Raw genomic sequence first — 12,255 nt, 5'->3', positions numbered from 1 at the left:
CATTAGTTCGAATTTAATTAAAAGATAATAAACATTACACTTTGCAGCGGAAACATGAAAAAATAATTTATCTATTTTTTTAGAAGCATTTTACTATCATCATCTGCTCTCTGAAAAAATTATCCCATTGGTTTAAATTTTGACACAAATTTAACATCAAAACATGACAAAATTCATCAAAATGTACTTGTGAAAAAAAGATAAAACCAAAAACTTCTCATTTACTGTTCATTTGGCCCAACCAAGAAAATTCTGGCCCGCGGCCCATCTCGTAAGCATGCCCGCGCGTGCGGCCCGGCGGTGTACCTTGGCCAAGCGGCCTGCCTAACACGGCGCTCGCGCCCGCTCTCCCACGCCCAGGCCGGGATTCTACTTCCCCGCCTGGGCTAAAAGTCGACCCAATCAACGTCGGCCATTGATCACGATCCAACGGTCGGGCGACGATCTTGGCGGAACAAAATCCCCCGACGGCCACCGCTCCACCGAACCCTAGTTCATTCGTTCTCCCTCCCTCTCCTCTCCTCAGTGCTCAGCGCGCGGCGCGGCAGCGACGGTGACCCAAGGCTATCGGAGAAGAGAAGGCCGACGCCGCCACAGGACCCCTCACCGACGCGCGCGTTCGCCCGAGGGTGAGCGTGCCGCCATCGAGCAGGCTTGTAGTGGTGCCCTCGGCCGGGGCTCGCACGCACGGCGATGAGCGCGGCTTGATCGTCTTCTCGAGTGCCGGCGAGGTGGCGGCGAGTCCTTCCCGCGCGATGGCGGTCACAACGGTGGGGAAAGAACCCAGGTAGGTCCCTTCCTCCTCTCTGTTCTGTGATCTAGGGTTTGGGTTTGAGAAAAACTTGGAAATCTTTGAGCTCGTTCTAATTTCTTTCACCTTTCTATCCCATACTCGAACTACTCACTAGTAGAACCTGACTCTGATACCATTGATAGAATTCTTAGATCATCTAGACGTAGATCAGTGGATAAAACTTAACTTAGACAAAAGAACTTGCTGATGTACCTCACCAAGCAACGTCACGGTCATGGCGTCGCAGCGACGTGGCCTCGAGTGTCGGAGTAGAGGTAGCTCAACGCGCCCACTAGGGTGTTGAAGGTGGCAGCAGTGTAGGCGCGGTCCAGTGGTGGCGGTGAAGGCGGTGGAGCTTTCCGTCGCTCACAGCACACCCTCTAGATCAGACTAGGGATTAGGAAACTCAGTGGGGCGCTAATGACTGCGGTGAACCTCATGTCTTGCACTCCAGCCCTCACCTTCCTCTTTATAGCGCTGCGCGACGAGGCCCATCATCCAAAAGAACGGCTAGAGGCCCTCGGTCAAGACACGGATAAAGGTCTAATTAGCCGTTGGACCAACTGGTGGAGGAGGGACGGGCGCTGCGAGGATGGACGATACAGATAAAAACAGATGGGTGGCGGTGGCGGATGGCTCTTGGTGAAGGCGAAGCTTCACCCCACCCTCCCGACTACATTTTATTAAAATATCGCATGGCAATACCCCACCCTCCGTTGTGCAGTCAAGAGAAATGATAAACAAATTCAAGATTATGAGCCTATTTGACAGCGCTCCTGCAGGGGCTTCAGCTCCGGCTCCTGCAGGAGCTGTGCTAAACGTCTGTTTTGAAAAAAGCTCTGCATGGAGAGCCGGTCAAGAGCCAGATCTATTTTTTTGTCTGCATAGGAGAAGCCTCAAAAACGAGCTCCAGATCTATTTTTTGCCTGCATAGGAGAAGCCTCAAAAACAAGCTTCACACGGTTCCTTGCTGTGGGTTCACATCGTCTAGTGCGAAGAAGCTATTTTGTCAAACGTTTTCTAAAATGCTCCTTCAGAGAAAACAGAGCCGGAGCCATTTTCCGATGAGCTAAAGCCCTGCAAACAGGCCCTATGTTTTCGAGATTATATGCGCCTTGTGTTCAACGACGGCAGCTGCTCAACGCTGGCAATGGAACAGACCATTGTTGAGACGAGGATCTGCTGCAATTGCTCATCATCAGTCATTGCCATGCGCGAGATCACACGCACGCAGGATCAGGCGAACTTGGATCGCAGGCACAAGTGTATGTACTAGTATGTACAGTGGTTTTTTATTACTAGTACTCGGCTAGCAAAAGCATGGCTGCAGGACAAGAGCAACAAGAAACAGTCTGTCCTTCACCTCGGGACAAAAACACCACGCTCATCTCTCATCCAAATTCACACTCACCACAAGCAACAAAGCAGGAATCTCTCTTTTTTTCTGTTTCTCCACCCATGGCTTCCACGGATCTGGCTGGCGTCCACCGCCTCCTTCCCCTTCCTTCGATGGCAGAACATAGTAGTAGCAAGCAGATGCGCAGATCCATGGAAAATGAGGCGCAGATCTCGACCAGATCCAGCAATGGCGGAAACGGTGCACGGACATAGGAGTACGTACTAGTACTAGTAGTAGCCTTTTTCCTTTCCTTTACGTCTCATGGTCGCGGACGGATGGGATGAACAAGATCCAGATCCTCAGATCCGGACGGAGGCGACGGAGAAGACGAAGCCGGCGAACTCGGGCGGTGGGCGCACGACGGTCCAGCTCTTGGTCTTGACGTCAAACACCCACACAGCGTGCCGCCCACCGCCGTCCTCCCCATCAAGCGCGCCCGTGACCACGACCTTCTCCCCACCTCCGACGCAGACGGCGCGCGCCGTGCCGGCCTTGAGCCCCGGCGGGTACGGCCCGACCTCGCGCCACCCGCGTCTTGTCCCCATCCACTCCATGACGGCGTTGCCCTCGATGCACCAGACGCGCCCTTTCACAACGACGTGGGCCGCCGAGGGCGGCGCACGGACGCGCTCGAGCCTCCGCCACGCCCCGGCCGCCGGGTCGAACCACTCGGCGTCGCGCTCGAACCCGCCCTGCCGCGCCGTGCGGTACCCGCTGACGGCCAGGAACCGGTCGCCCTCCACGGTGGCCATGCCGTCGCACTCGTCGCGCTCCTCCGACATGTCGGGGAGCGGGTCCCACGCGTCCGCCGAGGCGTCGTAGGCCTCCGCCGTCTTGAGAGCGTTCTTGTGCTTGTCGTGCCCGCCGGCCACGTAGATCTTGCCGCCCGCCTCGGCGCACGCGAAGAAGGACCGCGCCGACCGCATCGGCGCGCCCCGGCGCCACCGCCCCGTGGCGGCGTCGAGGACGTGCACATCCGCGACGGGCTCGAAGGTGCGCGGGTCCCAGCCGCCGAGCACGGCGAGGCGCGTCCCCACCGCCGCGCACTGCGCGAACACGGGCACCACGGGCGGCGCGCCGCGCTCCCGGCGCCACTCGCCGGTCGTCACGTTGTACACCGCGACGCCGTACGCCGGCGTGTTGGCGGGCCCGTCGTCGTCCTTGGGTTCGGCGTCGGCGTCGGCGGCGGACGGGTTCCCGAACTGCATGAGGTAGACGAGGTCCTCGTTGGCGCCCGCCTGCGCGCGCGCGGAGGCAAAGGCGGGGGTTGCGGCGGCGCTCCGCCAGCCCCGGCAGACCCGGCGCATGGCGCGGTGGGAGGCGTGCGGGACGCGCGCCAGGCAGTCCACCGCCACGTCGTCGGGGATGCCCGGGATCAGGTCCACGTGCTGCTCCTGGCAGCCGGCGCCGCCGCGGTAGCAGCCGCCGACGCCTCCTCCTCCCCTTGGGCTCCGCATCTTGGGTTTCTTTCGGCTTGCGTGTGAGCTGAGCTTATCTCTCTCGTCCTCTCCTCTCTCTCTCGAACTCGATTCCGGGATGAGATGAGGGGGATGGGATGTGTGCGGCCTCGCAGAGCGGCGGATGGGGGATTAAATAGAGGGGTGCCGTGCGACGTGGCGCTGCGTTATTGGACCGAACGCACAGCGAAGCCGATATAAAAACAGGCAAATGGGTGTGATAAAGGTGGGGTTTTCTGGCCGGGTTTTGATGATGCTTGCTTTTTTCTGTTCATTCATTCCTGTGGAAAAGTTTGCATCTTTATGCTTTATGCTACTGTATACTGCTCCTTCTATCTCAAAAATAGAGTCGCTATATGAGAATCATATTGATCGAACATTCTCCATTTTAATTAAGTTTGTAGAAAATACGTGTAATATTTATGTCGGTGTAGAAAGTGACCAACACGTAAATATTTATAGTTTTGCCGTACGTTGTGACCGGATATGGCCTAGCACTCAATGACATATGATTTATACTGGTTCAGACAACATGTCCTACGTCCGGTTTGAGTCGGTCGGTGACTTTATTCCTGAGTCCATGTGTTCGAAGTTTATTATGGCTTACAAACAGAAGGGAGTAAGATGGGGGTGCAAGAGGTCCGATCGGACTCTGGATCGAAAGACCGAGAGCGACGGAAGCTCCTACGTGCGCTAAGTATTCGAGCGTGTGCTCTGTGTAGCTTTAGAGTGTCTAAAGCCCGCTGAGAAAAAATCGATAGTTTGTTGTTCGAATTGCCTGAGAGTCGTCGAATCGTTTTCGAGTGTCCCCTTTAGGAGAGAGCGCATCCTCTTTTATACATAAAGGGGACGGCCTTACAAGTGAGAGAGAGAGAGAGTATATATGCTACTAAGTCTTGTTGCCCACGCCGTCGGATACCAGGTAATTGTAGGCGGCCGTAATACTATTTATGACAGACGCATGTGGGAGGTTTTACCGTATTCACCATGTATGGCAGATGACGGCGCCCACAATACTGTTGATGCCCAAATGCATGTGGGGGGGTTTTACCGTGTTCACCTGGTATGGGAATTGATGGCGCCCACAACACTATAGGGCAAACGTCGGCGCCCACAACACTGCTTGGATTCTGACATGCCTGGAAGGTTGCAGGGCACCCTTCTGACATGCCCTGTCGGTACTGTCCTGCAGGTGTACAGGGTATGGTCCTCGATATTGCGGTTGACTTGAGCGTCCTGCCTTACTTGCTCTGCATGTTTCCTAGGTCCTCACCGAGCGGGCGTCTCCGGTCGGTTGGTCCCAGTCGACTCCGACAATGCCAGTTGGAGAAGAGCTGTAAGCAAAGGCTCGGTGCATCCCCGGTCGGAGACGCGGGTCGAAGTCGGAAGCGAGCCTCGTTCCTCCTCAGCCAGGCCTTTCGGTCGGAGAGACGGGATGGAGTCGGAAGCGAGGCCTTCTGGTTGGAGAGGCGTGCCAGAGTCGGAAGCTAGGCCTTCCGGTCCGAGAGGCGGACCGGAGTCGAAAGGGAGCGATGTTCCTCTTTGGCCAGGCCTTCCGGTCGGAGAGACGGGCCGGGGTCGGAGGAGAGTGCCTGTCCTTTCCTTGGCCAGGCCTTCCGGTTGGAGAGGCAGGTCGGAGTCGGAAGCGAAGCCTTCCGGCCAGAGAGGCGAGCCGGAGTTGGAAGCGAGCGTTGTTCCTCTTTGGCCAGGCCTTCCGGTCGGAGAGGCGGGCCAGGGTCGGAGGCAAGCGCCTGTCCTTTCTTTGGCCAGGCCTTTCGGTTGGAGAGGCGGGTCGGAGTCGGAAGCGAGCGTTGTTCCTCCTTGGCCAGGCCTTCCGGTCGGAGATTGGATCGCCCTTCTAACCTGTCGTTAGGTTTTTGGGCCGGTCCAGGAGTTACGCGTCGTTCGCAACGTCATCTGCTGGACCGATTTTTTGCTGGGAAGTAGGTACATGAGAGATCCCGGGTTTATAAATTCGACAATTTATATCTCCAAATAAGTTTATTATGAAAGTATATTCAACGATCTACCTGTTGATATTAATTATGTACCATAAAGATTAATATTTTATTAAATATATTTGATCAAAGTTAAAAGTTGCTGAATTTTTTGAAAACCTTTTTTTGTAAGAAAGAGGTGGACTCCTTGTAGAGGTGGAAAAAGAAAACAAAGGACGAAAAGTTTGCAACCTACGGATGTGACTGAAACATTTTTTTTACATGTTTGTGAATCTATCTAGAAGGATGCCTGGGCTGATCTTTTGGTGGTGCACAGCGTGTAGATGAGCACGAGGAGGAGGACGGAGCTGCAAAAAAAACCTGTGATGTTTCCGTTTGGGAGCAAATGGACGACGCAGGCTGCGGATTAAAGGGTGACAGTGACACTGTTAACGGCGGCCGAAGGAGGCGTGGACTTTTTGTTTTTTTAGCTGTGCCGCCGTGACCTCCTCCGGCTACACAGTCGCCGCCCCCCGCGGCCCGCCCATGACAAGGTGATCGCACAGATTGATACTGCCCCTATTAAACGACCATTTTTCGCATTACAACTATCTTATCTTGCGGATTATTGCAGCCGGCGTTTAGACTTTTTCTCGGGCTTCTTCTGTGCCTGAGTATTTTCTGAGATTTGCTTATGATACCATACAAGGACATTTTTCGATGCCGGGCAATGCCGTCTGTCTGTGTGCGCTTATCTCTGCATTGAGATTTTTAAGACCGACTTGTGAATAATTAACATGGGCAGCAGCAGCCGCAAGAAATGGAACCGGTCCAGTCCATGAACCGGGCTTTCTCGATCCGGCCAGGAAATCGTGTACGAGGTGAGCTGGGAATTCAAGAGCGTCTTCGGCTGCCTGGTTTATAAGCCGCTCGTGCTGATTTGCACCACGCTGCAGCCTGGCGGCCGGTGTGTTGCCGGAAGATACGGTTAGTTGGTCACGCGTTGTTCGGGCTGGCGGGCCGCCGGCGATTGATGGTGCTCTCACGCGTGCAGAACCACCAGAAACCAAATGGCAGAAGAAATGGTAGTCTACTGCTTGGTTATCCCAAAGCAATGCTGTCGCTGTTGCCACCCCAGGCCCGCGCAGCACGCTACGAAATAAACACCATCAGCGTCGTCACGTCCCGAGGCCGTACCCAAGATAGGTAGCTCCTGTATAGCTACCACCTGCGCTGGTTTTCTGAATTCATCGGTCCAGCAACCCATTAATTATTAATTACTCTACTAATTAAGTACAGCTTCTGGTTATTACTACGCTACGCAGTCGCTCTGGCTGGCCTCTACCTCGTCGTCTCCATCGTGTCGTCACAAGAAACCGGTCGAGCTTCTAGAAGCCTGCAGCACACGGGAAGGAGACATCAGTAGGTTCCAGGTTGCAACGAACCGAAGATCCAACAAACTGCAGCCTTCTAGAAACTAAAACCACAGAGCTCCAACGTAAGATGCTGCCAAAGGCTGTTTTTCTTTATAGACGTGTAGTAAAGCCAAAGTGTTTTGAAACGACAAGAGTGTAGTTTGGGGCCGAAAATGACGCCTCTTTGCTTTATTATTAGTGTGTATAAAATATGCCTAGATAATCTTTTACGTACTTGTACGCGAACGCGAGATATGCATGGTCTTATTATATAAGGAACAGGAATGTTCACCAGAAAAGAGAGAAAAAAAATGCTCGAATAAGAACAATTCTGGTTAAATAAAAGAGAATAATAAAAAGATGCAACCCGGCCCATGGGGTAAGCATGCGGATATATCTGCACTTTCAAAGCTCCGGCCACCACGTCTAAAGGTGTCCCTACAAGTACAACCAAGGGCATGTTCCCTTGAACTTATCAGCCGGCTTATCAGTTAGAATCTACAGTATTTTTCTCTCACAACAAAACAGCTTCAACCGGCTTATCAGCCGATTTTAATAACAGCCGAACAGGTTCATGGCGTTGTGTTCTACCACTCTCCCCCACGACGGCTACCGGCGGCGTCGCGCGGTTGCCGCGAGCGCGGGCCCGGCTCCCGGCGGCGGCTCCTCCCGGATCCAGCGTCGGGCAGGGCGTAGGGCGGCTCGGCCACTCCCGGTGGTGCGGATACGCCCTCCTCCCCTACCTCCATGGCTCTACCGGCGAGTGGCATCGCGGATCCGGCACTCTCTTCTCTCCCTCACTTCTCTCGGTGGCGGCGGTGGAGGGTCCGCTCCCCAGGCACCGCTCCCCAGCGCGGCGGCGGCGGGTCCCGCGGTGGCGCACTGGGCCGGCGGCAGCGTGCCTCACCCTCTTCTCCCCCTCACTTCTCTCGGTGGCGGTGGTGGAGGGCGAGATCCGGCTTCTAGAGGCCAGATCCGTGCCCGTGGTGGCCGGATTTGGCAAGCGGCGGGCGGATCTGGCGAGCGGGCGACCTCCTGCAGCAACAGCGGTGCGGATCCGGCGAGCGGCGGTGCGGCGCGTGGATGGGCTTGGGCTTCCCGTGGGTTGGCTCACCGGGCTTATCCATGGGCTTTTTTTTTTGTTTTTTTATTTAATTAAACGAGGCGGGCAATTGAACCGCCTCGGTAAAGCGACGATTAACCATGACCTTTCCACCGAGGCGATTCGAAAAAACGCCTCGGTTAATACTATTTGCCCCTCCACGGTTAAATTTTTCTGTAGCAGTGCCAAGTCCTTGGAAAAAAAACCACACTAAGATATAAGTCCACATAAAGAGCTAGCAAGAAGTAAACTTATGATGTGGGGGGCATACCAAGTTAATCTATCTAAGTTGAGTGTCATCCTCTTGGCTAACTCATCTTAAACAAATGAACTACGAGATGCCACCCGCAAACTAGTTTGAACTGCCTCAAGATAAACTCATTGTACCCTTGAAGATGTAGAGGTTGAACCCACGGCAAACAGAGCACCGAGCCAGGCTTTGGTCGCGGGGCACAGGCCAGGGCGACATGCAGTCAATCGTGCGCGAGCACTGACCGACTGAGGAATCGGAGTGCACTCGTGAACAGCGGAGAATCTATACTAAACTGCTGCCGGGGTCGCACAGATTCATGAACCCAATTTAATGGTGTCGTAGCTGGCCGGAATACGCGGGGTTCCACTGATTTATACAAAGTTATCGGGGTCACATGACCCCGACATATACACTGTGGCTTCGCCGCTGCTGGTGAAGAATGCAGTAGAATGGTCCGGTCCGAGTAGCAGGAGTGTGCTGCCACTCCATACATTTTCGTCGCCGCAGATATACTCCAATGCTTGGTTCTCTCGAGCTTATTTAGCACTATTTTTTTTAGTATTTTTCTCTTATAATATTTCAGCACAAGTATCAGTATAAATTAAATTTCAGCATAAACGAATAGTGTGTAAGTCAAGGTGTTTCTCAAAACAAAACAAAAAAGATACTATAAGCCCAAGTGAGACCCACTAGGGACGTCGAGAGATCATGGGATTGGAACTCGGGAGAAGCAGAAGTGGAGGCTGGATGTGTGGATCCGTCCGTGTCCCTTCCTTGATTCCTTCCTTGCCCGGTTGTCGGGCGTGGCACTGGCACGGACGCCCGTCCAGATTCAAGGAATTAATCCGCGCGCGTACGGCGGGAGGAGGACGTGGATCTGTGTGCTGTGACTAAACTAATCCAGATCCTCCCCCCTGAGACGATGGGTCCATGCATTACAAAGTACGGCTTCTGGTTATTATTATAACTAAAACCTGGCGATGGACGCCTAGATAAAAACCAACTGGTAGCAGCTCTCCATCCATTTGGCTTCTTCTAGCTAATAACCAACGAGTAGTTTTCTTTTTCCATTGCCGTTTGTAGCTTGTCAATTACTCCTCCACTACTAGTCGTATCGTCACAAGAAAGAGAAACCTAGGAGTACGTACACGTTTTTTTTGGCTAAAGGCCGGGCAACAAAGCTTCTAGAAGCCTGCAGCAGCAAAGACAAGGGCCGGCAAAAGGGACTTGGGTGGATCCGTGGGCCATGCCCGAGGCCAAATGGGCCGCCCGGCACGGCACTAGCACGGGCATGGCCAGGCACGGCCCGACTAGGCACGGCACTACGCGGCACGATAGACTAGCCGTGACATGTCTATCAGTGCCGTCGTGCCGAGGTACCGGCTCAGGCACGACACTATCAGGTCTTAGCCAAGCCGTACCATGCCACTAGGCACGGCGGCCCAGCAGTGCCCGGCACTGGCACTATAAGTGCCCAACACCTTAAACTGATCAGAATATCAGGGACAATAACTTTATCATCTAATCTTAAGTTACATGTTCTTAAAGTATCAGAATATCACAATAACTTCATCATCTCGTCGTCGGAAACAGCCATCGCCACTCGTCGGTGCCCCGGTCCTTCAACGGCTTCAGACAAAACATAGTAAGGGTTAGTAGAGATCGAGGGTTAGGGTTAGGGATTGAGCAAGGGTTAAGTCGACGGCGACTTACTGAAAGGGTCGAGATGGCGACTAGAGGGGGGGTGAATAGTCCTTTTTAAAATTAATCGTGTGACAAGTGCGGAATTAAGAACTATCGGTCTAGCCAAGACTACACCACTCTATCTATGTTCACTAGCACCTTGCAAAGATACTAATCAAGCAACAAAGATGCCGGGCTGGCTAGAGCTCTCCTAACCAATTCTAGAAGTAAGGTCACACAAACCTATGCCACTAGTACTTTAAGCTACAAGGGAGCTCCTACACATGCTAGTAAGCAAAAGCACAAAGCCACCTAAGCTCACTAGCAATGCTCAATAACAAGACAACCAATGCCAAATTAGATAGCGCAATTACTTAGCTACACAAACTAAGTAATGTGACTAACAAGGTTACACAAACCAAATTAGCCACGCAAGGGAGCTACTTCTATGCTACACAAGCAAGAAGGTAACTAGCAAGCTACACAAGCTAACTAATTACAAAAGCAACAACACAAGCTTAATGTATATGAAAGTAATCGCAAGCTTGTGTAACGGGGATGCAAACCAACGGGAAGAACAAGGTTGACATGATGATTTTTCTTCCGAGGTTCACGTGTTTGCCAACACGCTAGTCCCCGTTGTGTCGACCGCTCACTTGGTGGTTCGACGGCTAATTAGCATCACCCGCTAAGCCCGCACGTCGGGTGCCGCAAGAACCTACCCCTTGAGTGAGGGTAGCTCAATGACACGCTTTACTAAAGTTGCTCTTCGCGACTCCCACGGGGCGAGCACAATGCCCCTCACAAGCTCTTCTCTGAAGCGCCGCACAAGCTTCTTGCGGGCTTCGACGGAGACCACCACCAAGCTGTCTAGGAGGTGGCAACCTCCAAGAGTAACAAGCACCACCGGCTTGCAACTCGATCACCTAGTACCACTCGATGCAACCTCACGATGCAATCACACTAGAATCGCTCACTCACACAATCGGATGATCACTATCAAGTATGTGTGAGATGGAGGGCTCCTAAGCACTCCCAAGCATGGACACAAAGTCCCCCAAGGTGCTCAGCACTAGCCATGGCCGAAGGCCACTTCTATTTATAGCCCCAAGGGCTAAACTAGCCGTTACCCCTTTACTGGGCATTTTTCGGGTCGACCGGACGTAGCACCGGACGCTGCACCGGACGCACCAATCGCGAATACCGGACGCGTCCGGTCGCTATACCGGACGTGTCCGGTAGCTGTCTGACCGCCACGTGTCCGACCGTTGCCTCCAACCGCTCTCTGACAAGACGACCGGACGCCCAGCACGAAACGACCGGACGCTCACCCGCTGTGTCCGGTCGAGTCCAGTAAGCCTCTAGGACCGACCGGGCGCGTTAGTTAGAAACTGACCGGACGCTGAGCCTTAGCGTCTGGTCGAGTACAGTAAGCACCCGACGACGACCGGACGCGTCTGGTCACATCGGACCGGATGCTGCCAGCGTTCGATCGACTGCATTGCCAAACACTGCCTTCTCTGACTCACACCGGACGCGTCCAGTGTGGCGACCGGACGCGTCCGATCGCTGAGTACGCCGCCAAATATCGGACGTGTTCGGTCACCATACCGGACGCGTCCGGTCACTCTGTAACCAGCGCGACTCACTCATTTTCATCACTAACTTCTTCTCCTTTGCAAATATGCCAACACCACCAAGTGTACACCATCATGTGTATGTGTGTTAGCATTTTCACAACTATTTTTCAAAGGATTAGCCACTCAACTTGCCACGCCACTCAATCCTAGCGACGATGCAAAGTTAGATCACTCGAGTGGCACTAGATGACCGATATGCAAATAAGTTTGCCCCTCTTGATAGTACGACCATCTATCCTAAACCCGGACATAAACTTCTCTACACACCTATGACCGGTGAAATGAAATGCCCTAGGTTATACCTTTGCCTTGCGCATTCCATTCCATCTCCTCCAATATTGATGCAACACATGCACCAACATGATCAACAATGATATGATTCACTTCATATCATCACATGATCATATTGGTCCATCGATCTTGACTTTACTTGCTCTTCACCATTGCCATCGTCCATCGGCGCCAAGTCTTGCTCAAGCTTCACCGCCACGCGGTCCATCACTCCAAAGCCTTTGACTTGCCCTTCACGCTTGCAACCGGTCCATCAAGCCAAGTCTTGTCTTGATCTTCTCCACC

General features: G+C 53.3%; 1 protein-coding gene across 1 annotated transcript; it reads right to left on the bottom strand.

The window, feature by feature from the left end:
• Positions 1 to 2,063: 2,063 nt before the first annotated feature.
• Positions 2,064 to 3,747, bottom strand: LOC136531302 (F-box/kelch-repeat protein At2g44130-like). Its single transcript, XM_066523967.1, has one exon. It carries the CDS (start codon positions 3,647 to 3,649, stop codon positions 2,492 to 2,494), a length of 1,158 nt encoding a protein of 385 aa, XP_066380064.1. The 5' UTR covers positions 3,650 to 3,747; the 3' UTR covers positions 2,064 to 2,491.
• Positions 3,748 to 12,255: the final 8,508 nt, after the last annotated feature.

This window comes from Miscanthus floridulus, unplaced genomic scaffold, assembly GCF_019320115.1.
Source record: "Miscanthus floridulus cultivar M001 unplaced genomic scaffold, ASM1932011v1 fs_322_2_3, whole genome shotgun sequence".
NCBI classification, from domain to species: domain Eukaryota; kingdom Viridiplantae; phylum Streptophyta; class Magnoliopsida; order Poales; family Poaceae; genus Miscanthus; species Miscanthus floridulus.
The sequence above is the reverse complement of the archived record's forward strand: the minus strand, read 5'-3'. Positions and strand labels throughout refer to the sequence as shown.

Coding starts and splice junctions, on each gene's coding strand:
- LOC136531302 (XM_066523967.1), bottom strand. CDS start 3,649: ATGCGGAGCCCAAGGGGAGGAGGAGGCGTCGGCGGCTGCTACCGCGGC.